Source organism: Leuresthes tenuis, unplaced genomic scaffold (assembly GCF_036924035.1).
Source record: "Leuresthes tenuis unplaced genomic scaffold, fLeuTen1.0.hap1 SCAF_22, whole genome shotgun sequence".
NCBI lineage: Eukaryota > Metazoa > Chordata > Actinopteri > Atheriniformes > Atherinopsidae > Leuresthes > Leuresthes tenuis.
Window position 1 is genome coordinate 26,723,640 of NW_027325376.1, and position 25,019 is coordinate 26,748,658.

The 25,019-nt window shown below is 39.7% G+C and overlaps 1 protein-coding gene across 4 annotated transcripts in view; it reads right to left on the minus strand.

Moving 5' to 3' along the window:
- Positions 1 to 580: 580 nt before the first annotated feature.
- Positions 581 to 25,019, minus strand: part of LOC140282109 (phosphatidylinositol-3,5-bisphosphate 3-phosphatase MTMR2-like) — a 41,884-nt gene continuing 17,445 nt past the window's right edge. The window contains exons 3-19 of one of the 4 annotated variants that reach the window (XM_072376674.1): positions 24,229 to 24,252; positions 20,542 to 20,607; positions 18,286 to 18,373; positions 18,078 to 18,172; positions 17,870 to 17,980; positions 17,613 to 17,711; positions 14,342 to 14,425; positions 13,409 to 13,558; positions 12,970 to 13,158; positions 12,649 to 12,834; positions 12,335 to 12,493; positions 5,285 to 5,332; positions 4,297 to 4,389; positions 3,985 to 4,098; positions 3,462 to 3,505; positions 3,249 to 3,381; positions 581 to 1,154 (exon numbers count right to left, since the gene is read on the minus strand). In XM_072376674.1, coding sequence (XP_072232775.1) covers positions 987 to 1,154; positions 3,249 to 3,381; positions 3,462 to 3,505; positions 3,985 to 4,098; positions 4,297 to 4,389; positions 5,285 to 5,332; positions 12,335 to 12,493; positions 12,649 to 12,834; positions 12,970 to 13,158; positions 13,409 to 13,558; positions 14,342 to 14,425; positions 17,613 to 17,711; positions 17,870 to 17,980; positions 18,078 to 18,172; positions 18,286 to 18,373; positions 20,542 to 20,607; positions 24,229 to 24,252 — 1,851 coding nt within the window. In that variant the 3' untranslated portion in view covers positions 581 to 986. Of the gene's footprint in view, positions 1,155 to 3,248; positions 3,382 to 3,461; positions 3,506 to 3,984; positions 4,099 to 4,296; positions 4,390 to 5,284; positions 5,333 to 12,334; positions 12,494 to 12,648; positions 12,835 to 12,969; positions 13,159 to 13,408; positions 13,559 to 14,341; positions 14,426 to 17,612; positions 17,712 to 17,869; positions 17,981 to 18,077; positions 18,173 to 18,285; positions 18,374 to 20,541; positions 20,611 to 24,228; positions 24,253 to 25,019 lie in introns of all 4 variants that reach the window. The other 3 variants (XM_072376673.1, XM_072376675.1, XM_072376676.1) reach the window with 3 other exon arrangements.

A 25,019-nucleotide genomic window follows, 5' to 3' on the forward strand; every position in this document is an offset into this window, starting at 1 on the left:
TTTATTTTTCAATCAATCATGTGTAAAATCAACCATAATTTGTCACCTAATCATTTGATTGATCACTTCATTATCCAAAGGGAAATTATATTGTTGCAGTATACATTTTTGAGAAAAACAAATTTAAAATCATAGTAGACTAAATTGATAAAAAATTTAAAACAATTGACAAACTTGGAAAATTGCAAATAAACAGCCTAAAAATGAACTCTCAATATGTATACAGATGGTGTTGCTCAAATGGTTAAAAAAAAAAGAAATACTTTTTTCTTAAGACAAATTAAACACATACAGGCACTATGCAATTAAATAGATATATGCAACTCCTCCCATTTCTGCTGCGGCAGTCAGGTGAGGGAGGTCAGTACTGCAGGAGGGATGGCACCTGGAAGTGTCAAATAAAAATGAATCGTGGAACAACTGTGAATACTAGAATCTAAGAGTCCTGCTCCAATTTTTTCCTTTTCATTGTAAAGTTTCTGGTATTAAAAAAAAGGGGGAAATCAATCAGTTCTAAAATCAGTACTGTTGGAGCACATCTGATTAAAAATCTGTTTAAAGAAAGTCAATGACACAGACATAAGTATGAGGAGGCATAGTTATTTTATTCAAAAACTCTGGCTAGTTGCTGTTATTTACAACATGTGACTGTGCAGAGCCCTGAGACAAGTAGCATTTTTTCATGCCTAATAGTGCTTTTTTCTTTTTTTCTTAAAATATGTATAACCTGCTGCATACACTATGTTTTACAAAGCTTTCTATTATTTTAATAGCAGCTGGCTAAATAGAACTATGAAATTTTCACCAGACAGTGCTCACGACAGCGATCGGTTTGGCTGAAAAGCTATCACTTAGTCCGTTTGCTCATTTGTTTGACCAAATCACTTTGCTTGACTAAATTATTTTCACACAAATGAAGAAACGTAGAAATGAGAGAGACGTCAAATTTACAGAGGTCTTAATGAAATATCTGTGGCATGCGTTGGTTAAACGGCGGTATGCAGTGAGGTTCCTGTGGCATGGGGGGGGGCTGGGGAATGTTCAGAGGAGAAAAATAGGGACTGGGAGGGTGACTCTCTTCTTAGCTCCTCCACCTTCTTCTGGAGCTCTGCTCTCAGGATCAGCAGGTCCTTCAGAGTCTGATGTACTGGCACCTGAAACAAAATCACCATGTGAGCAACCGAAGCTGTCCACCATAAGAGTATCATAACTGTACCCAGGGAAGAATCAAAGCTGTCCACCGTAAGAGTATCATAACTGTACCCAGGAAAGAATCAAAGCTGTCCACCGTAAGAGTATCATAACTGTACCCAGGGAAGAATCAAAGCTGTCCACCGTAAGAGTATCATAACTGTACCCAGGGAAGAATCAAAGCTGTCCACCGTAAGAGTATCATAACTGTACCCAGGGAAGAATCAAAGCTGTCCACCGTAAGAGTATCATAACTGTATCCAGGAAAGAATCAAAGCTGTCCACCGTAAGAGTATCATAACTGTACCCAGGGAAGAATCAAAGCTGTCCACCGTAAGAGTATCATAACTGTATCCAGGGAAGAATCAAAGCTGTCCACCGTAAGAGTATCATAACTGTATCCAGGGAAGAATCAAAGCTGTCCACCGTAAGAGTATCATAACTGTACCCAGGGAAGAATCAAAGCTGTCCACCGTAAGAGTATCATAACTGTACCCAGGGAAGACTCAAAGCTGTCCACCGTAAGAGTATCATAACTGTACCCAGGGAAGAATCAAAGCTGTCCACCATAAGAGTATCATAACTGTACCCAGGGAAGAATCAAAGCTGTCCACCGTAAGAGTATCATAACTGTACCCAGGGAAGAATCAAAGCTGTCCACCGTAAGAGTATCATAACTGTACCCAGGGAAGAATCAAAGCTGTCCACCGTAAGAGTATCATAACTGTATCCAGGGAAGAATCAAAGCTGTCCACCGTAAGAGTATCATAACTGTACCCAGGGAAGAATCAAAGCTGTCCACCGTAAGAGTATCATAACTGTACCCAGGGAAGACTCAAAGCTGTCCACCATAAGAGTATCATAACTGTATCCAGGGAAGAATCAAAGCTGTCCACCGTAAGAGTATCATAACTGTATCCAGGGAAGAATCAAAGCTGTCCACCATAAGAGTATCATAACTGTACCCAGGGAAGAGTCAATTATGTTTACACAAATATTAGACTGTCTATGACCAAGTATTGGAGCAGCTGTTTGAAAGAAATTGAAAAAAAGATTTTCAGAATAGTAAAACTAATCAAAAAAGAATAATGTTAACAAAGCAAAATTCTGTGAGTAATCATATACATCAGGTGGTGACCAACTCTGTATATCAACTCAAACAACACAAAAGTAATTGAGTACAATAATATTAAGAGTGCGATTATAAAAAGCCATGAATGCCATCATAGTGCTGCAAAGAACTGAGTATTTTAAAAGTAAAAGAAAATACGAAATGAGTTAATATAATTGTTTTTTCATGATGGTGCAGATTATGATCACAGTCAAAACTCTACCAGCAGAAAATCAATAAAACACGAATTATGTGAGCACAACTGCGTTTGTGTTGGGGCTCTGTGGGTAAGACGCATTGCATCATTTGCTGCTTACATCAGGTGCTCTGTGGAATTGTCTTGGCTCACTAAACTTCCTTCCCATGGTGCATATTGTAACACTGTACAACTGATACACACTCAATCACACACTTGCATTCTGGTCTACCATCTATTTCCCTGGAATCTCAGTGAGACATCAGATCAGATACTACTCTACTTTACACCTTTTAAAACAAGTCAATAGAAAATCAGGCCACATTTGTCAATGCAGAGATACCTGGCTTAGCTAATCTCATCAGCCACCCAATTTTCTGTGACACACTAATTTAGGAAAGAATCTAGGTAATTTGCAGCTACATAATCAGAAACATGGCATTAGAGACCTTCCACAATGACTGTGTCTGCTCCTCAACCACAGACTCAAATTAAATGAACAAAAAACAGCAGAAGGAGCAAATCATGAAAACCTCAGAATGATTAAGACAAAAGAAGCGTTAAATGTGGCTTATGAACTCTCTTTTCTAAGTCTTTCTTATTTCATGTCTCGATTGGTGATAATCATTTTGATTTATTTAAATTCCTCCTTGCTGCCTAAATGTTAGAGGTGGCAACTATCTTTAATTCAGGTTTACTAATCAGTAGTATCTTTTTTTGAGTGACCAACTGTTAGTTTCTACAGCATACCTGTGGTCTCATACAAGGGCTCCAGCGGGCATAGTAGGAGCTCCATAGCTCCAGGTGTCTGGACGAAACCAGTGGATACAGAACATGGTTCTCATAATTCACATAGAAAGGGTTGGTGAAGTCCTCGGGCTGGCTGGTAGGGAGCAAAATCAGGGCTCATAGAATATCAGTAATTCACTTCTCTTCGTCACATCTTTGCAGTCAGTGTTTTACCTGTTAATGTAGGACCACAGGGACACAGTCTTGGCCTGAGTCTCCTGCACAGGACACAAAAAGGTTTTTTTTTTACACATAAATGACTAGTAGAATACTTTGTTTACTGGCTGGGTTTTTAATCAGATATGATCATGTGTTTTTCAGAGGACTTGCTACACACTGGGGAAATTAAAATTAATTGAAAAATTCATCCAGAAAACAATAAACTGACATAACTGACCAAGATTAGGCAATAATATCCAAGCTATTCCCATAGATAAAAGTAACTCTCCATTTTACTCTTGTGGATGTCCACTGCAGTTGTTGTTTTTTTTCTACTCTACCACTTCAAATACAACCATTAGCAATGTAAGCTATACCACAAACATCTGGCAACACAGCCTAGTTTGTCTAGTTTAGTCACTTCAAACCAGCCAAAGAAAACATGTCTAAATCATTTCTCTTTTGCCACACACAGCTGGAGAATGAAAACCAGGCTACAAACTAACAATTCTAGCTAATTAAATAACTGTGTTATCACCTTGGCTGCCTGCTCCTGCTCACTGTTACAGAGGAATGTACCAAAGAGACAGCTGTAGAGGTGGTCCAGCATTGTGATAAGGAACAGTTCATTGAACTCAAAGGCTGCTGGAAACTATAGTAAAAACAGAGAAAGGATGATGAAGAGTAACTTTGAATTGTCTCTTTATGAGTTAATGTACAAATATATACTAACATATACTTAACATGTTTTTAGGAAACTACGTCATGTGAACAATTGATCAAAACTATGTTCAGGAATGGTTAGAAAGCTGACAAAAGAATACATGGCAAGCGTCGCTTATAGACTAACCTGTCGAGTCATCTGCCAAACACAGTCAATGAACTGCAGGAAAAGCGGCGAGCGCTCGGAGTTGGCGTGGTTCTCATCACCGTGACCCACACGCTATAGTACATGATCAAATACTTTAAACTTTGTAATCCAGACGTGACAAGTGCATTTGTAAAAAAAAATAAATAAATAAGCTCAACTATCAACTGTGAAATTCTGGGCCAATACTGATACCAATTTTAAAAAATTATCTGACCGATGGCTGAAGCCCATCCTCAATGTCATTTACTTTCCCCATAATCAGGGGAATTAGGCAAAAGGAATTATGCTTTGTATCATTTAACGTTCACAGTTTTAAATGTTTAAATCCTTCATCACATTGTCTGTGAATAAGCACAGACTGATTCATGCAATCTGCTCATCTGTGTATATCTACTATGCTTAGTAAAGAAATATATATTTAAAGGCACATAAGAATGCTGTAAAATGCAGATAAACAGGCAACATGTTTTTCACCTTACAAAATTCATATTATATTCTAATCCACATGCATTAATAGCTATGTTATTTACAAAGGTATATAGGTTTGTGTTAGAATGACGCTGATGGCTCCTTACACTGTCTAGATTTACGGTGCCATATGGTACTGAGGCAGAACATGTAGAATGGGATAACTGGAATTAGATTTAAGCCTGGTGTAAATGACAACTACAACTGACAATTTGCTTATTTGATATTCTACATGTAAAGGGGAAGTGAGCGACATGCAATAAAATACCTAAGGCATTACACTGGGCCCAACCCCACAACAGCTCTGTTATTATAGCAGGTTTAAATTACTGTGATGTGGAAATTAGGATGACCTAAAAAACCTACTGTTGTCACACACTGAACTGCTAAGTCTGGAGAAAAGTCTCACAGTAAGACCAATATTCAAAGCTGGAATGGAGACTATATTAACTTAAACAGAATGAGCTGCAGTCATACTGTCATGGTAACAAGGTCTTACAGCAGAAAACCTGTGTCCAAAGCTAATCCACTCCTTCTCCACCAGAACCTAGAAAGAAAAACATACAGTAGAGGATTATGGGCTTAAGTAAGTCTCTATAGTTTTCTATTTCTGCTGTATATTGTCAGAATTAGAACATCCTGTCTCAAAATGATGCAAAAAAACTACCACAAACATTTGTGTCTTCTACATTTGACTAGAGGTAAAATGTGTTTGATTTGACTCGATTATGATTGCATTACATAATTGATTGAATCAATCACTCTTTTGACACAACCATTGACCTGTTTAGACACCACTTGCCAACACATTTTCATTGTGATGCATCCGTGCTGCATAATGGTGAGCACAGGTGACAAAAGTCAAACACAATTAAAGCACAGGTGTCACCTGTGAAATTGATCACACTTGTGGCGAATGACGTGAGGGAACATATAAGCCAGTTCAGAGAGCACTGGCACAATGACATTGTGTGCGGCTTTGCTTTGCGGTTAGACGTATTGCATCACTTCCTGTTACCTTGTGTGTGCACTGTGACATTTCTTGCTCCTCTTGAACTACTAATAATCACCTTATTTCTCCCTATAATTTACACATCTTGCATTGGTAACTATCGCATACTTGTTATATTCTAACGCTCACTCTGACAGATCTTTAGTCTTTAGTTTTTACTTTTTAGCGGTGTGTCGGGTTCTCTAGCTTAGCATGGCTACCAGTTCTCTTCCTCTATCTCCTGCTTTCACCTGCTCCGTGTGTCAGATGTTTAGTTACTCCTCTGCCTCCTTCAGTGGTAATGGTACATGTAACAAATGTAGTCTTTTTGTAGTTTTGGAGGCAAGGTTATCTGAATTGGAAGCTCGGCTCTGCACTGTTGAAAACCACCCAATAGTGAGCCAGGCCTCTTTAGCCAGAGTGGCGCCAACTAGCCTTGCTAGCTCTATTAGTTGTCCCCTAGCATATCCTGAGCAGCCGGGACTTAAGAGTGGCTGGGTGACTGTCAGGAAGAGGAGTCATAGTCCTAAAGTCAAGCCCGTGGTTCACCATCAACCTGTCCACGTTTCAAATAGATTTTCCCCACTCAGCGACACACCCGCTGAGGACAAATCCCTGGTAATTGGCAGCTCTATAGTCAGAAACGTGGCATTAGCGACCATAGTCAAATGTATTCCAGGGGCCAGAGCGGGAGACATAGAATCCTATTTAAAACTGCTGGCTAAGGATAAGCGTAAATACGGTAAAATAGTTATTCACGTCGGCGGTAATGACGCCCGGTTACACCGATCGGAGGTCACTAAAATTAATGTTGCATCGGTGTGTAATTTTGCCAAAACAATGTCGGACACCGTAGTTTTCTCTGGACCCCTGCCAAATCTGACCAGTGATGACATGTTTAGCCGCATGTCCTCATTCAATCGCTGGTTGTCCAGATGGTGTCCAGCAAACAACGTGGGCTACATAGATAATTGGCAATCTTTCTGGAGAAAACCTGGTCTGATGAGGAGAGACGGCATCCATCCCACTTTGGAAGGAGCGGCTCTCATTTCTAGAAATATGGACGAATTTATTAGTCATCCAAAAACATGACAACCCAGGGTTGAGACCAGGATGCAGAGTTGTAGTCTTACACACTTCTCTGTGGCTTCCCACCTGATGCTGCCCCCCCTCCATCAAAAATCACAAAAGGAGCAAATCCTCTTGTTTAAAATTTGTTTTAAAAAAATTTTAACTTAACTAGAACTTCAAACTATTAAATGTGGTTTGCTGAATATTAGATCTCTCCTTTCGAAGTCTCTGTCAGTGAATGATTTGATCTGTGATCATCATATTGATATATTTTGTCTTACAGAAACCTGGCTGCAGCAGGAGGATCATGTTAGCATTAATGAATCAACTCCCTCTGACTATTTAAATGTTCACGTTCCTTGAACCACAGGCAGAGGAGGAGGAGTGGCAGCTATCTTCAGATCAGAGTTACTAATCAGTCCTAGACCCAAGATTAGTTTTAGCTCTTTTGAATCTCTGATTCTCAGTTTTTCCCACCCAAGGTGGAAATCACAAAAACCTCTTGTGTTTGTTGTTGTGTATCGTCCACCTGGCCCTTATTCTGAGTTTCTGTCTGAATTCTCAGAGTTTTTATCCCAGTTAGTGCTGAGTACAGATAAAGTCATTGTAGTGGGTGACTTTAATATTCATGTAGATGTTGAAAATGACAGCCTAAATATTAACTCTAATTCTATATTAGACTCTATTGGATTTTCTCAAAGTGTTCACAGACCTACTCACTGCCTTAATCATACCCTTGACCTTGTGCTGACTTATGGCATTGAGAGTGAACAGTTAACAGTGTTCCCTCATAACCCTGTCTTGTCTGACCATTTTTGAATAACTTTTGAATTTACATTACTTGACTACACGTTTTCTGAGAAGAATTTTACATATAGAAGGTGTCTATCAGAGAATGCTGTAACCAGATTTAAAGAGTTGATTTCATCATCCTTTTCTTCACTGCCATGTGCAGCTATGACAGAGGACGGCTACCTAAATTTTACTCCAGTAGAACTTGACTCTCTTGTTGACAGCACTGTAGTTTCAATGCGTACAACACTGGACAATGTTGCCCCTCTGAAAAGGAAGGTAATCAGTCAGAAGAGGTTGGCTTCTTGGTATAATTCACAGCCGCTTTAAAGCAGACTGCAAGAAAGTTGGAGAGACAGTGGCGTTTTCCTAACAGAGCACTTCGCTCCCAAACTGCAGGTTTACTTGTTGTTCCCAGAGTTTCTAAAAGTAGAATGGGAGGCAGTTATCAGGCCCCTCTCTTGTGGAATAAGCTGCCAGTAAATGTCCGGGAAGCAGACATCCTTTCCACTTTTAAGATTCGGCTTAAAACTTTCCTTTTTGATAAAGCTTATAGTTATGGATGGCTCAGGTAATCCTGAAACATCCCATAGTTAAGCTGCTATAGGCTTAGACTCCTGGGGGACCTCATCTGTCACACCTTTCTTCACTTTGCTCTCTTTTTCCCCCTGTTTAATTTCTCAAATGATATTATGTACATGTGACATTATTGTGGTTATTAACTTGTGTTTCCCTGTTCCAACAGGTATCCTTTGAATGGTGTTATGGTGTTTTTCCCCCCTCTTTTCCCTCTTTTCTGTCTTCTCAAACCCCAGCTGGTCGTGGGCGGATGGCCACCCTTCCTGGTTCTGGTTCTGCCAGAGGTTTCTTCCTGTTAAAAGGGAGTCGTTCTTTTCCACAGTCGCCTTAGGCAGGCTCAGGACGGGAGATTGGACTGAATTGGATTATTTTGAAAGTAATTAACTGGATTTCATTGGATTATGATTACAATGAATGGAATTCCAATTGGCTTGAATTGGACTATATTATTTAAGTGCCTTGAGATGACAATTGTAATTTGGCGCTATATAAATAAAACTGAATTTAATTGGTTTGCGAGGCCCTACAATGGATAGAAATCTGAGAGGAAGAGTTCGTGTGAGAGGAGGTCGAGGTGGTCAGCGAAGACAAAGAACAGTAATCTCTGAAATCAGAGCCACTGTGATTGACCATGCTCTTGTCCATGGTATGAGCATGAGGGAGGCTGGACAAAGGGTACAACCAAACATCAGTAGATTCACTGTGTCCACCATAATCCAAAGATGTAGAGAAGAGAAGAGATAATTACCTTTATTACATTATAGTACAGTATGTAAATGTTGACAGCAATTACTGTATGACATACTATATATTGTACCACAGTATACTGTAAGTAAATGTTTCAGTACATCACTGTACCAATGTACTGTAGTATTGTAATGGAGGGTTGGTCTAACTGTTTGGAGGCCAAGTATTCCATGTATATTTTTTGTAACTGCATGTTCTCTTTTTGTAGAATTGAAAGACTGCCACATGGGGGTGGGAGGACAGGTATGTTCTCCCCACACCAAGAGACCCAAATTGTTGATATGGTCCATGAGAACAGCGCCATTAAACTGAGTGAAATTCAGCAGAAGATCATTGAGGACCATGTCAATTTTGAGGGTATAAACAGTGTCAGCCTCTCTACTGTTGATTGTGTCCTCAAGCGCAACAGACTACGCATGAAACAGCTGTACAGAGTGCCCTTCGATCGCAACTCAGACAGCATCAAAGAGCAAATATTCCAGTATGTACAAGTTGGTATATATCCAGACACATTCAATGTTGATTACTCTAAGTAGTGATTTACCATAAACCTTCCTATTTCTTCCTAAACCACTTTTTCTGTATCACTTACAAAACTATATCTATTCCTACAGTGGGTTTTTCAACTGGATGCAATGGAAAGACCCCATGAATACATCTATATGGATGAAGCTGGGTGTAACCTCACCAAAAGGAGAAGAAGAGGCCGTAATGTGATTGGCCATTGTTGGTGTCCCTGGGAAGCGTAGTGGCAATGTCACATTATGTGCTGAAATCATGGGGTTGTCCACCATCATGCCAACCTGTGGCTCTACAACACTCACCAGCTCCTCATTTTCCTCAATCAAATGCGAGATGCTCTGTTAGGGCAGCAGGATGAGCATCCCATATATGTTGTTGTTCGGGACAATGTGAGTTTTCAAAGAGCCCTCCACGTTAGAGAGTGGTTCAATATGAACCAAGGTTTTATCAATCTTTGCTTTGCACCATACTCCCCTTTCCTAAACCCCATTGAGGAATTTGTCTCCTCATGGCGGTGGAAGGTATATGAACGCCAACCTTACACCAGGGTAAATCTCCTGCAAGCCATGGAACTTTCCCGTGGTGACATGGGTGTGGAGGCATGCCAAACCTGGATACGGCATGCCAGGTTTTGTTTTTTTTCCAGCGTTGCCTGGCCTGTGATGTGGCCTGACCCAGTACGGAGACACGATGCTGTGGCTGAGTAATGCACTTATTTGTATATTTTTGTACTTTATTCTTACATGGGCTTATTGTACACAAGTGACAAATGCACAAGATTTCTGCTTATTTTTACAAGTGCTACATGTAAATGCACAAGAGTTCTGTTTTGTCTTTTTGTACCAGTGCTAAATGCACAGGTTTTTTGTTTTGCAAGAATGCATTTAGCCTACAGTGAACAATAAACATTTATTTCTCCAGCTTCACGTCCTGAGCATTGCGTTTTCTATGTAGTGTTTTTAATTTTGATTGACTCGGGGCACGATTTGACAATCTAGTTCAGTTTTGAGCACAGATTGAACTGTTTTCAGGTGAAAGTTTGGTTTTGCAAGAGTCTGAGGTTTTGGAAATGTAGCTTGAAAATTGGGTTTTGTGTTTACTTTAGAGAAAAGTAGAGCAGCTTTCAATAAATGTGTATTGGCAATCAAGAAAAAATAATAATTAGTAAAATTATGTAGCTCCAACATTATGCCTACTTTACTGTGATGTGATTGGCAAATAGTGAAGGAGGACAGAACTCTGAATGTTCTGCAAATGGACAGAGGGCCAGCCTTTATCAGTTTCTTTGAGTCCCTGGCTGTGACACTGCTACCCCAGCAGATGCTCCAAAGCAGATCATACTTTCCACTATGGGACTTATTCAACGTCTTGGTGCAGATATTGAAGAACCTAAGCTTCCTCAGTGTGCTTAGTCCCTCCTTGTAGACAGCCTCGGTGTTCCTTTTCCAGGCCAGTCCAGGTGAACTCGCAGGTATCTGTATTCCTTCACTACCTCCACGTCTTCTCCCAGGATGGAAAAAGTGTTTGGCTTCTTCCTGGCTCTCCAAATATCCACAATCACTTCTTCAGTTTGTGTTTAAGATGAGGTGGTTGTTCCCACGCCATGCCACAAAGTGATCCACCAGTTCCCTGTACTCGGCCTCTTGTCCATCGCTGATACACCCAACAACTGCTGAGTTTCTGGAGATGACAGGACTCTGAGAAGAGAAACGCTGAGGGTACAGTCCACTGTGGTGCTCCTGTGCTGTTGACCAGCTTTTCAGACACACTCCCCTCTTGGCATTTTTCCAACTTTTTTGCAGTACAACCTGTAATGTTAATGGATTTTGAGGGATTTTAGTTTGGGATTTGAATTAACCCCTATGGGATTCTTTCCCATTCTTCAAAGGAAAACTGCTCCATGTCCATCAATTTGGATGTGTCCTTTGAGTCATGCCACAGATTCTAATTTAAACTGAGAACTTTAAATAGTCCAAAACATTTAAACATTTGCCCTTAAAACACTTTGGTATTGCTTTAGTAGTATGCCCAGGGTCATTGTTCTGCTGGAAGGTTATTAATTATTGCTACATAATCTCTCCAATTTGTGAGGATGGATTTAATGGTGCTTCACTGGATTCTCAAGCCTGATTTGGACTTCTCCACAGCTTTGTCCCTGATCTTTCTGGAGAGCGTCTTGGTTTTTGTGGTGCTGCTTGCTTGATGCGGTCTCTTTGATTGTTGCAGACTCTGGGGCCTTTTAGAACAGGTGTAAGTTATTTAACTAGCTAGCTGTCATGTAGCACCAGATTGTATTTAATATTCACTTTCTTTTTCTTTTTTTGATCTTTTAGAAATTTTGAAAAAAACAAAACGATTTGGGCTATTGTTTTTTAGATTAAACTTAAATTACAGGTTGTAAAATTAATATTTATGTACGGATATCTTCCAGAGTCTCTCAGTAAACACATTTCTATACATGGCTGTGGGTGTCCCAATAATGTTCATACCAGATACAACATGTGTAGGGCTGCCTCTTTGTAAAGTTTTAGTTGACATGAAAATAATAATTGCAGTTTATGTCTTAATTGTTTTTATTTTTTAATTTTCATAGCAATAAAAACAATCTAATAATCTGAGTGTGATCTACATCGCTTGCCTAGAGGTAAGGCTTAATTGTTGAGGTGAATGAAGACAATTATTCTGACACGATCACAGTTATCTGTAAGAATTGTTATTATATGACCGATTGTTAAATGAATAAATGAGTACTAATGTGTATATCTATTGTCATCTCTTGTTACTTCATTTTGCTGAGATTAAATTGAATCTGTTAGGTAAGTAGATACTGTGATGTGAGTGTATGACCTGGAAGCCTCGGAGTGTGCGGTAGTAACTGTCCAGCATCAGCATGGACAGGGAGGTAAGCTGGGCTGTTCTGTCCCAACCATCACTACAGTGAACCACCACCGAAGTCTTCCCAGACTCCAACTTGTAAGCCATCTTTGTTGCTCCTGCTAATAAGAGCTACACATAACAGTGATACAAAACTGGATTACATATACAGATATTTAAGATACATTTTCTTTCAAACATTTCCTGAATCAACTGCAGTGACTTTAGTTTAATTTTTTCAGACTACAACACACTAACTTATTTTAGATTTTTATTGGTGTGATTACCCTTATGTACTCCAGCCAATGGGTCTGGTCAATAGCAGAATGCCAGTGGGATTCATCAATAGTAGGATAAACCACATCCTTCATCTTTCTCAGAGACTCCCTTATTACATGAATGTTGGGGATATCCAGGAAAATTAGCTCTACGTTGGGGTAGAAACTTTCACTTTCATATCCTCCATCCTTTGCCTTAGTGTGGTGAAGATATGGATGGGGCCAGAGGGGAGTGAATGAAAAGGGAAAGTTAGCAAAATCTGAAAAAAATGGCAAGAAAAAGAAAGAAAAATTGAACAACATTATTGATGAAAAACAACAGTTATGCACCTTGTTGGTCACAGCCACACTGATCTGCCGAGCATCAAAGATAGTGAGTTTGTGGGACTGAGCATTGGCGTCCATAATGATTTGGAGTAAATGTTCATCTTCTTTACAGCGACGATCTGAAGGTCCAACTAATGGCTGGCTACAGCGCACTATTGTGGCTTGAGACTCTGGGTGAATCCAAGACAAGACCTGCAGGAGAAGCAAGAAGAGTTCAGGAACACAAGTTATATGAGTGCGCTGCATCCATGAATACACATGCTATTGCTAATTTTCCATTCATCAATCCATCCTTTTTCTATACTCGCTTAATCCATCTGTCGAGTCGCAGGGGGAAAAAAATAAACTGCAGTTTCAAAGGTCATTAATAAACTGTAAAGGTCAGTATCACAGTTTCTATCATCATATGAGTCTCTCCACAGTATGTGCTTCTCAGACTAACCGGCAAACGGTGTTTGGCTCTGAACAAAGCCCCTCGCTTTATATCATCCTCCGTGATGTTGGTGGGGATGACCAGGATAGAGGGGTAGGTATCACACAGCTCATAGGTGCTGTTCATCTTACTGATGGCCCAGCTTTCATTTGGGAGACCCTGACAAAACAAATTCAACCACATTAAGTAACTCATGAGAGGATTAATGAAAAGTGCATTTAAAGACATGCTGCTATGTAACATTTGTTTCATGATTAACTTTTTGGCTTTTATTTATCTAGAATAATCTTAACTCTGACCAAAAGAGAATAAGGCATTCAATTATTTATTGTTCATAAATTGAAAAATAGTTGCAGTCCACAGACTTAACTATCATTCACATTGTAGAACATTATAGCACACCAATATATCTAAACAGTGCTGCTCACTCCATCTCCATAAGATTAACCTTTATTGACTATTAAAGTACTTCCTCAATATTAGTAAGGCTAGAGGGCCTAAAATCATTCATATCACAGCTTCCACTTCAATAGCTAATGATCTATTGTCACTTCCCAAGCACATGGTTCATACAGTACCTCTTATTAGAAACTTACAGAAAACGGAATGAATTTTCTTTACAATCACACACATCAAAGTGGTGGGGACAGAACAACAGATCTTTCGATTGGAAATAGACCACTCTGCCCTGTGAGGCACAGCCACCACCATAGCTCAAGATAAATGAAAGGGAAGTAACTGTAAATTATGCTGCAAGTAATTTACTTTTCATTTTTGTGAGTAATTGTGTCATGAGTAATTTGCTAATACATAATCTTCGTTTAAATTTGATACACACATGTAAAATCATGTCTGACAAAAAAATTATAAAGCAGCACACAGTGGTACTGCCACACCAAATCAGTGTGACGCCAACAGTACGAGTTAGCTGTGTACAGTTACCTGACGTCTGTACTCTGCTGCGGGGTCATACACCTTCCAGCCATCTACAGGAAACTGTTCCTTGTACAGGATTGCAAACAGAGGCTGACAGAGAGAGGCACAGGACATGTTTGCATTCAGTCAGTCTGCTGAAGGTATGGTTACACTGATGAATGATGATTTCAAACTTTTGGGGGACTAAAAGTTAGAAAAAAAGAATTCTCAAGTGTACAATAACTAAACTTTGTGATGTCATGACCTCACTGGCTTAATAACATCCAATTGATAGCACCTGCTATTGTCTGTTGCATCAGTGAAGCAATATGAAATTCAAGCCTGTATCGACATTTCTGTCATGAACACTGAGCTACAATTTCTCTGAGTTTGCATGGACTGTCAATTTCAAATTGATAATCTTTTAAGACATATGATGGTGAATATTAGTAAAAGTCAGCAACAAAACAATCATAGTCATGGTTTAGTCAAATAATCATAGTGTTATGATACACTACGTATATTGCCAAAAGTATTTGCTCATCTGCCTTTACATGCATGTGAACGTAAGTGACATCCCATTCTTAATCCATAGGTTATACGGTACTTTTGAATTTCACCAGGTTGAAGTCAAAGAGGTGAAGAGTTTTCTTTGTGCTCTCCCTGACAATAAACAGCTTGTGTAGATAATCTGGATAGAAAATTATTAGGGATTACTGACAGTTGTATTTTCTCTCCAGTGATTTATATCATTAATAAATGTGTATGCAAAGCTCCTATGTTGTAGAAAACAGCTAAAACTGTTACAATATCCAAAGATATTTTTAGTGAGAGCAACACCAGACAGATAAGCATTATTCCTGTTTTGAGCAAAATCATGGAAAAAGTCAATATTTCTTAACAAATTATTTAATAACTATGTCTAAGCATGCTTATAGAACTAGCCACTCCACGTCTACTGCTTTGATAAAAATGACTGATGACTGATTTAGAGCTATTGACAATTCTGCACGGTGGTGGGGTGGTCAGCATCGTCACCTCACAGCAAGAGGGCTCCAGGTTCAATCCCTGCCTGGGGCCTTTCTGTGTGGAGTTTGCATATTCTCCCCGTGTATGCGAGGGTTCTCTCCGGGCACTCCGGCTTCCTCCCACCATCCAAAAACATGCATGTCAGGTTAATTGGTGACTCTAAATTGTCCATAGGAGTGAGTGTGAGCGTGCATGGTTGTTTGTCTCTATGTGGCCCTGTGATGGACTGGCGAGGGTGTCCAGGGTGTAGCCCGCCTTTGGCCCAATGACTGCTGGGATAGACTCCAGCCCACCCGCTACCCAACCACGGATTGACGGTATAGAAAATGGATGTCTAAGCATGCTTATAGAACTAGCCACTGCACGTCTACTGCTTTGATAAAAATGACTGATGACTGATTTAGAGCTATTGACAATTCTTTGATGGTGGGGGCTGTGTTGTTAGATTTAACTGCTGACCACTCTCTCTTGGGGAAGAAGCTTGAAGGTTATGGTTTTGGACCACTGGCATTAATGATGATCCATAACTATTTGTCTTTTAGATCACAACAGGTGCATTTGAATAGTGGCATATCGAACAGTAGGGATCTAGTGTGTGGTGTGCCTCAGGGCAGCTGCCTCGGACCGTTACTGTTCACTGTGTTCATTAATGATCTTGCTTGGGCTACTAATAGTGCAAAATTGTGTTTTATGCAGATGATTCAACCTTGTATTATGCTGTGCCTCCTAGTAGCCAATTAAATGATGTCCTTAATAAGGAACTGCAAGTTCTGCATGATTGGATTGCTTGTAATAAGTTATTCCTTAATATTCACAAAACAAAAAGCATTTTAGGTTCAAGACATTGTCAGTTTACCAGGGGACTCAGGACACAGATGCAGGGTCGTATGGGTTCCAAGAGGGTTTTTATTATTTAAATGCAGCACACAGAGCACAGTAAGGCAGGGCGATCTCCCGGCAGAGCAAAAGAAAAGGCTATGAAAAACTTAAGCGCTCTCCTCAGTAACTAAGCGGGGGAAGAGCGCAGCTATGAAAGTTACAAACATAAAACTCTCCAAACTGGGAAGAAAACAAAAGATATGAACACTAAACAAAACAAAGACACGCTCTCCTAACGAGGCGGAGTAAAACAAAAGACGCACTCTCAACAAAACAGAGGCTCTATGAACTTTAACAATAAATTTAAAACTCTCCTTTAACGGAGGCGACTATGAAAAGTTACAACAAAAATCACTCCTTGAAAACGGAGGAAAAACAAAGCTATGAAACTTACCGTGTTAGAATAAATAAACTAAGGCTAGGGACCAGAATAATCTATCAAACAAGATAACACTGCAGGAGGATCGCTCACTGCAGGCTCGTGGAAACTATGGCTCAAGGAACAAGACAAAGGGCTGGTAATGATGCTCATGTGGAGAGACAACATACTGGCACAGGACAAGGGAAACGCACACAATTTGAACACACGAGGGACCAAGGGGAACAGATGGAAACACTTGGGAATCAGGGAAGACAATGAGACGCTTGACACGGGAGGTAGGGCAAGATACCTGAAACGAGAGCGGAAAGTCAGTGATTTTTCAAAATAAAACAGGAAATGACGAGACAAGACATGAAACAGAACATAAACAGTGACAGACATAAGTTATCTTGTAGCCCAAAGCTGGATTTAAAGTTAAATAATGTAACTGTTGTACAAGTGGAGAGTGTTAAACTTCTTGGTGTAAAGTTGGATTCCAGACTTTCCTTTAGTAATGTGTCAGATTGTGCAGAGTTTAGTATTATATCATCTTGAGTATTGTTGTGGTCTGGCAGTCTGCAGCTAAAAGTGAGCTTAGGAAGCTGCAGATTGCCCAAAATAAGGCTGCACGATTGGTATTGTGTTGCTCTACCCGGTAAAACATTAACCGCATGCATGATTCCCTCTCATGGCTGATGGTAGAAAACAGGTTGGCATTAAGCACAGATGTAATGTTTAAGTTTGAATTGTTTTTCGAAGTACTGTGCACGATTATGGCACTAGAGGGTCCAGCAGCGGTCAGCTGGAAGTGCCTCACCCAAAAACAAATGCCTCGACGCGATCTTTTACCTATAGAGCAATAATAAGAGTCACAAAATGCAAACACCTATATTGTCATGATAATAGTTTCCTAATATTCATTCAGGTCCCAACACTATACACTATATATAACACTATATGGCAGGTTTGAAGCACAGCATACTCATCACTATAAGCCAATATTAAAAAAGACATCTGAATGAGACTTACCTGGTTGTGTGAAAGAGGGAAGGTATGTTTGGCCAAGACCTCTACCACATCTGGCTGGGTCTCCTCTGTCCTATAGGCAAACCTTAGATTCCTCATGTCCTGATCAAGTAAGAATATTAGAAAATACTCATGGATAGGCATAATCTCAACCAATGGATGTCTTAATTTGGATATCTGTGTGTAGGCCTATGTCTTTGTTCATTTTTTCTGAGGTGGGGTGAAAGGGAGGTGGGAGGTGCAGGGGGTTAAGGGCATACCTTGCAGATCAGTTCCAATCCCTTTGTGTTCTCTCCCTGGTTGGGAAGACTGCTGATTGCCTCTAGTCTGCTGATGACTCCCAGGTTTACATCAACAATGAAGGGACACTCCTACACATACAGACATTAACACACCATTCAAAAGATTCATGCTGAAGAGAAACAACAGGTCTCTACATTCCATCATTTATGATAAAATAAAGCGCACCTTTTCCACACTGGTGAAGTACAGCTTGTAGTCTGTGATGGTGAGAGTCCCATTTACCAGACCACTAAATGGGCAGATATACATCACATCCTTGACTGCACGTCAGTGCACACAATCACACACACACACAAAAATGGAAAGATAATGGTTTACTGTCAAGAAAGAAACAAAATATCTAGTAAGAAGAATATGATGAAGATGAAAATACCTATAATCTGGATAGTCTCTCCCGGTAGAAGAGGCACCTGGTTATGTAACATTTTGACCTGTACCCTGCATCCGAGAGATGGATGGTTCTAAAAACAACACAGAGCAGTAAGTAACACTACTGAACATTCTGTGGACAAGGTGTTCAACCACATACCTCCATGCATGCACTTTGACATTTTATACCTGCACCACTGCTTCCTTCTCCATTCCACTCCCTGCCCATCCAACCAGAAATTCCTGACTATATTGGTGGCCATCAAAATTGAGATTTCTCCTCAATTGATAATGACAGTTGCAGCAAACTAATTCTAAATATGTTGGGAAAGTGTGCAGAATGCAAAGATTTGGATATTTCATTCACAACAGCAAATAAAAAAACGTTTTATGACAAAGCATCAACATAGTTTAAAAAAACTTTGAAAAAACTACATCCACATATATAATATTGAGAAATATGCTTATATCACACACTGCTGACATGAACATTTGAGTGTCATGTTTATGCATATGTCAACTGATGATCAAAGTAATTTAAAGAAACGAAAATTCTGGATAACCTAATTACCTTAATTTTTTTCTAATCCACTCTATGTAAAACATTTTTCATGAAAATGACTATGAAGATCATCATTGTTGTCAACAGCCTCTGGATTCTTTAACAACTTCAAATCTTAAATAACCTATACTGAGAGACATCACAACGGCTGCCTCGTAAGAACGCTTGATTCTTGCAAGACCTTGATCTTGAGAAAAGTCTTTGTGTCATGCATTTGTGGCCGCAGCAGAACAGTTTGAACTCAATCATGGTCCTATACTGGTAGGTTTTAGGTGTGTTTGTCATCATCAGTTGCAGCTCCTCTATACTGAAAGGCCTACTTATGGGACTTAGTTGGTCTGGCTTGTTGAAGTTCACTGAAGAGTATGAAAGCATCCCCTGCAGAAATGAGAGGGCCAATGGTTTCCCAAGAGAATTTTACTGGGAGAATCCCAATGCCTCACAAATTTTACCTTTAAGCCATGCAGATACTTTGTCTTCCCCTAATAGAAAACCCATAAGATGTTCATATGTAAAAGTAAATGTGGTTAATCGAATAAGGCTCTCTTCCTTTCATTAACCACGTTCCCATTGCAGGTGTCTTTACTGATAGACAGTGGACAGCACATGCACTCCAAACGGACAAGTAAGGTTATTACGCTTTGAGGCTCTGGTGAGATATGTGTCTTAACTATCAGTGTGTGTGTGACTTTGTACCCAGAAATTTATTGTGACCTTTATTTGTAGCGTGCATTCTGCAGATGGAACAGAACCTTCCATGCAGAAGCTAAACCAGGAACAACCATGCTTGCCAAGCTGTCTGTGTTCATGTCCACAACCAAGTACAAGTCCCATACAGACTGAGAATGAGCTGCATTGTTCTCTGACTGCTGTCCAACATAACCAGCATTATGGTTTTTACCAGTTTTGCTACAGAAATTCCTCTGCAGAATTTGACTACATGGACAAGCTTTCACTCCTAATTTTGGATCATTGTGCTTGCTCATTTTTCTAGCTTCCAAGACATTTAATTAAAAAAAAACCTGACTGGTCATGTGATGCCTCATATAAAACACTGCATTAACTGCCCATTGACAGCACTACAATCCAGCGCCACCACAGCAATGGTTGTAAGGTCTTGGGAGAGCATATTTTGCTGTGATGCACTGTTTCTTGTGTAACTGCTTTGTAAAAACTGTGACACTGACTGATGATTTCTTCCCATTTTACATAGTTAATATCATGTTGTTCTCCCCAAATTTCAGTTTTAAATGTTGTTCATATTGGAATATTAATCTTTCACACTGTAAATGTTTATGCTAAAAACAGAAATGGAACAACTATCTGGAAAAAATGTACGCCAAAGTGCATGCAATTTAGTCCTCCACTTCCATCATGTTGATGGTCAAAGAAAGGGATTAAAAAAGACTGATGCAAACACCAGGTGCTGTGTGCCAGTCTATAGCACAGGGCACGCTCCAAACACACAGCATCTTACCTTTTTCACAATCAAAAAGTAAGAGCTTTCATAAGACACTCATTCTCTGATAAACTCCATACAGACTGGTTGCATGAAGTATCTGATGTGCCTGCTTGGGACAGCCCAGTAACAGTGGACATGAGAGAAGGACATAATTGGTGACACGAGTGAGACAGACTTGAACAGGAAGGAGCCAAAAGGAGGTAAATAGTACGACCAACAGATATGGAGTGACTTGCCAAAGCACTGGAAGGATGCTCGGGATCACTTTCTCCATGGTTAAAAGGTTCATCATCTAATAAATCCTGCTGCATCGTAGAGACAGTGTGGGAAAGTGACAGAAAAAGAGAAGGAAAGAGAGATTATGCAGTAAATAGACATAAATAGACGTAAATAGACCACTAACAACTACAATGTTGAATTGCAAGAAGGGATGAGATCAGTCCATAACTTTATGATTAATCTTTTAAATCTTAAACTCTTTACCTTTTCTAAGGGATTTTGTATATCAAACCAACATAAAGAACCAGTGGCAGCAAGAGGCTCCATGCTGTGTCTCTTTGTGTCGCTGGCCTCTGAACAAACAAGCTAGCACTTTAACACACCACAAAGACAACTTGCACCTGTCACCAAGGACTACAATCTGTGGCTGCAAAGAAAAACATAGCTTTTCGTGCACAATGGATGGCAGAAGCAGGGAAAACAGAAGAAAAAAACGGAAAAGAAAGAAGGGTGTGTTTTTCTGTCTTACATGAGTCATGATTTGTACTTGGTCTTCATTTCTTTTTCCACTCAACAAAGCCCCGTCTTTGTGAAAGTGATGACAAATGAGAGGAGATTGTGTGTGACATGAAGTTAATCGTTAGCTTTCGGTCGTCACTGCTATCGACCTTTTCCTGCACACATTCATTATGCTGAACGGCCAATCGATTTAATTAGATTCAGTTTTATTTATGTAGCGCCAAGTCACAACAAAGATCACCTCAAGGCACAGGCTGAGCAGTCTCTCTGACGGAAGGTAAGCAGATTCTACAGGATGAACTGGCAAAATAAAGTAACAAAGAAAAGAAAGAGGCCAACAGAGTCCCACGACAGAGTCCCACGACAGATGGGGCGCATACACCAAAAATACAAGGAAGACAGACACTCGCTGATGCTCCTGGTGGCCGATTGTCAGCCTGCTGTAAAAGAGCCCTAACAGCACAATGTCAGCAAGTGTTGCAGAGCGTTCCCGATAAATGCCAGTCTCCCCTGTAACCAAGGTAACGTCACAATTTTGGAATATTCTAAAAGAAAAAAAAGCACAGCTTACTCCATCATTTCTGCCTGTTCACTGTAATTCAATGAGCGATAATGCAGGATTTTAATCTAACCTAAACCTTTTGGTTATTTGTCGCCATTTCAGTTCATTTTCAAGGAAAAATATCTACTCTATCACATGGGACTTGTCTGTCCGTTAGCTTAAGATATTTCTTAATATGTCAGTACAAGTTGACACTAGGATTCTAAGTGCAGAGCTATTTTCTTTCTCTGTGTGGGAGCTCAGAAAAAAAGACGCCTCCTTAGGCATAGTCAACTATGCAAAATGATAAGGTGAGTGTTTCCTCCAAGTAGCAAATCATCTGTGGAAGTGACAAGATGGAGCAAGGCCTAAGGACTGTTAAAAAAACAGGCAGACAATGTCCAGCAAGGTTACATGTACAGTTGAGCTAAGGCAACAGCTCCACTTGGTCATCTAACTGGACCACCATCCTTGTCCCAGTATATGTGCACAGGAGCAGAAAAGAGCTGTTGATGGCAGTAAGTCCGACACCACAACACTCTGGACTTTGAAAACTACTGAACACAATCTGCCCATTTTAACTTTATCTGTGGGAGATAATTGTACATGTAAATATGGTGGAATTTACCGCACAAACAACTGAACTGTGATATTTTCCTATGATGCTGCAGTTATAAATTAAAGGTTTTGTTAGAGCAAAGTGACTGGAAAAGTCTGGAAAAGCTTTAGGCAACCACAAGATGACACATAGTCTTAATGGGCTGCTTGAGAGTAGTCAATGAGAGCAGCTTTATTGGGAACTTGGCTGTATTAATATACATTTGTAAGCTTTTACATAAAATAGGCAAAAAGGTCTATCTATGGAGTATGTGCAGAGTGCCTTGGCCCATTTTCAAAGGTCCAACTAACATAATTATTCTTTGGGATGAAATTCAAGGTCTTCTAGGAAATGTAGGTGAATATTAGGCTTCTTTGTTTAAATGGCTATGTGCTTCAGGCTTCACCTATCCCATGTAGACCGTTCGCTGTTCTACAAACTGTACAGTCCAGATCATATCAAGTCAAGTCAAATGGATTTATAAAGCACATTCAAAAACAACTTCCCACTGACAAAAATCATGTACATTAAAACGCAATTAGGGCAAGTATGACAAAAATGAACATAAAATAAAAAAAACTACAATGAACAAATAAACGCAATTAAAAAGGGAAATAAAACAAAAAATAGAGATTTGTGTTTTTTTACACAAGTCTTAAAACAGGAAGTGTTGAAACCTTCTGAACATCCAGGGCTCATTGGTCACATCTTTTCTGTTGCTACAAACCCCAATTCCAATGAAGTTAGTACAAAATGTAAATAAAATTAGAACATAATGATTTGCAAATCCTTTTCAACCTATATTCAAGTGAATACACTACAGAGCCACAAAACTTACTGTTCAAACTGATAAACTTTATTGATTTCTGTAAATATTGGCTACTTTTGAATTTGATGCCTGTAATACGTTCCAACAAAGCTTGGACAGGGGCAACAAAATACTGGGGAAGTTGAGAAATGCTCAAAAAGCCCTGTTTGGAACATTCCACAAGTGAACAGGTTACTTGGAAACAGGTGAATGTCATGATTGGGTATAAAAGGAGCATCCCCGAAAGTCTGAGTTGTTCACAAGCAAGGATGGGGTGAGGTTCCACTGCATGAGCAACATGCACACATATATGTACATATATGTACTGTACATACACACACGAACAAACACACACACATATAACCACCTGCATTTAACCTGGACTTAGTGTTGCATATTTTGAGGAACTTTCATAGGAAAGAATTGTGTGGAACCTTAATCATATGAAGTAAATTTAGCCTTTGGGCCAAATGAGGCATCATTGTGATTGTATGTTAGAACTAGGATTTAGGTGATTCACCTGCTGCAGACCCAGGGACACAAAGATGATTGTCAGGATATTTCACAACATTTGGAAGATACAGTCTTAGTATCTTAGATACTGACCAATCAGAGCCCTGCCATGACTTGAAAAATCATTAGACAATATATCAAAGCTTATTCAGCAGCGCAGAACTACCCTTCCCTTCTGTATGCCTTGTATTTCCCATTTATTGGCTGTTCGTTTTCCAACTCTATTTTTTCTGTTGGAGTGTGCAAAAGTTCAGAAACCCACCCTTGGTTAAAAACATTCCCATAAAGATAGAAGAATTTACACAGCTGTAAGAATCCAAAGCCAAGTTTCACCTTCACTGTTTTCATGCATGTTCTGAATTTAAATTCCACTGCAGTGCAGTGCAATACCCAGCAAGTCACTGTGGTTGCACATCACATCTTAAGCATATGGTGGGGTCAGTGCTATTCTTTATAAGTCTGATCTCGTTATGAGATCTGATTTTATACTCATTTTAAAAAGAGAGTACAGAACTAAGAAAAAACAAGATTAAGTGTAGGAAACACTGAGCAGAAACAAAGACTAGTTCTGACAGGAAGCACAATGAGCCTTTGCCTCCACAGATTACTGACACACACCACAGCCACACAATGACTTAATTTTTACTACACACAAATAGATCAAAACAATGCAAAAAAGCTCTGTGGCCTTAAAAATACAGAATTTATCACACAAAAAGTCTTACCGTGGGATTCCACCTCTTGGATGCCTGGAAGTTAAGCACATAACGGGAAGCACACCCCCACACACAGCATGCACACACACACACACACACACACATGTAATTCAACAGAAAAGGATATCACCACATCTACACTTTAACAAATAGAAACTCACAGGAAAGTCACAAGGCATTTCCATTATTCTAAATTAGATTAAAGATTGTAAGGTTTAAAGCATTAGACCTTTAAAATGAATGGAAATCAGTTTAAATGTTTTCCAGTGATCAACTCTGGTGAAGTTCATTTCCGTAGAGAATCAGACTGGATTTTTGGTGCAGAAAGCATGAACTTTCTCAGAAGTGTGTCAGAGTTGTCCTTTGTGTTGTCTGGAATTTCAGAAAAGACACAGCTGCCTGTATGCTTCTCATCTAGATGTCAAGAGTTCTATTAGAGCTTTCTTGTTGGATTATTGCAGTGGTATAGTGCACCTATTCTTCAGTCATCATGGAGTATGTGGAGCCACTTCTAAATCTTCTCTTATTCTGTGCATTACATTCAGTGAGTGTTGAAAGTCGATTTGGAATTTCTTATAAACACATGGACGTGACCTGCCTGTGTCCATTTTCCACTGGCTACTACGAGCATCTTCTTTTAATGGGTTGATAGGTTCACATGTAAGATTTGGGTCACTAATTTTGGAATCCTTGCTGCCTGCTACAAATAAGCAGATGGCATGTGATAATGTCCAAAGACTGATTTGTGGGTCAACTAAATATAGAAAAGTTGCCTTACATGTGATTGCTGCTTCACCCAA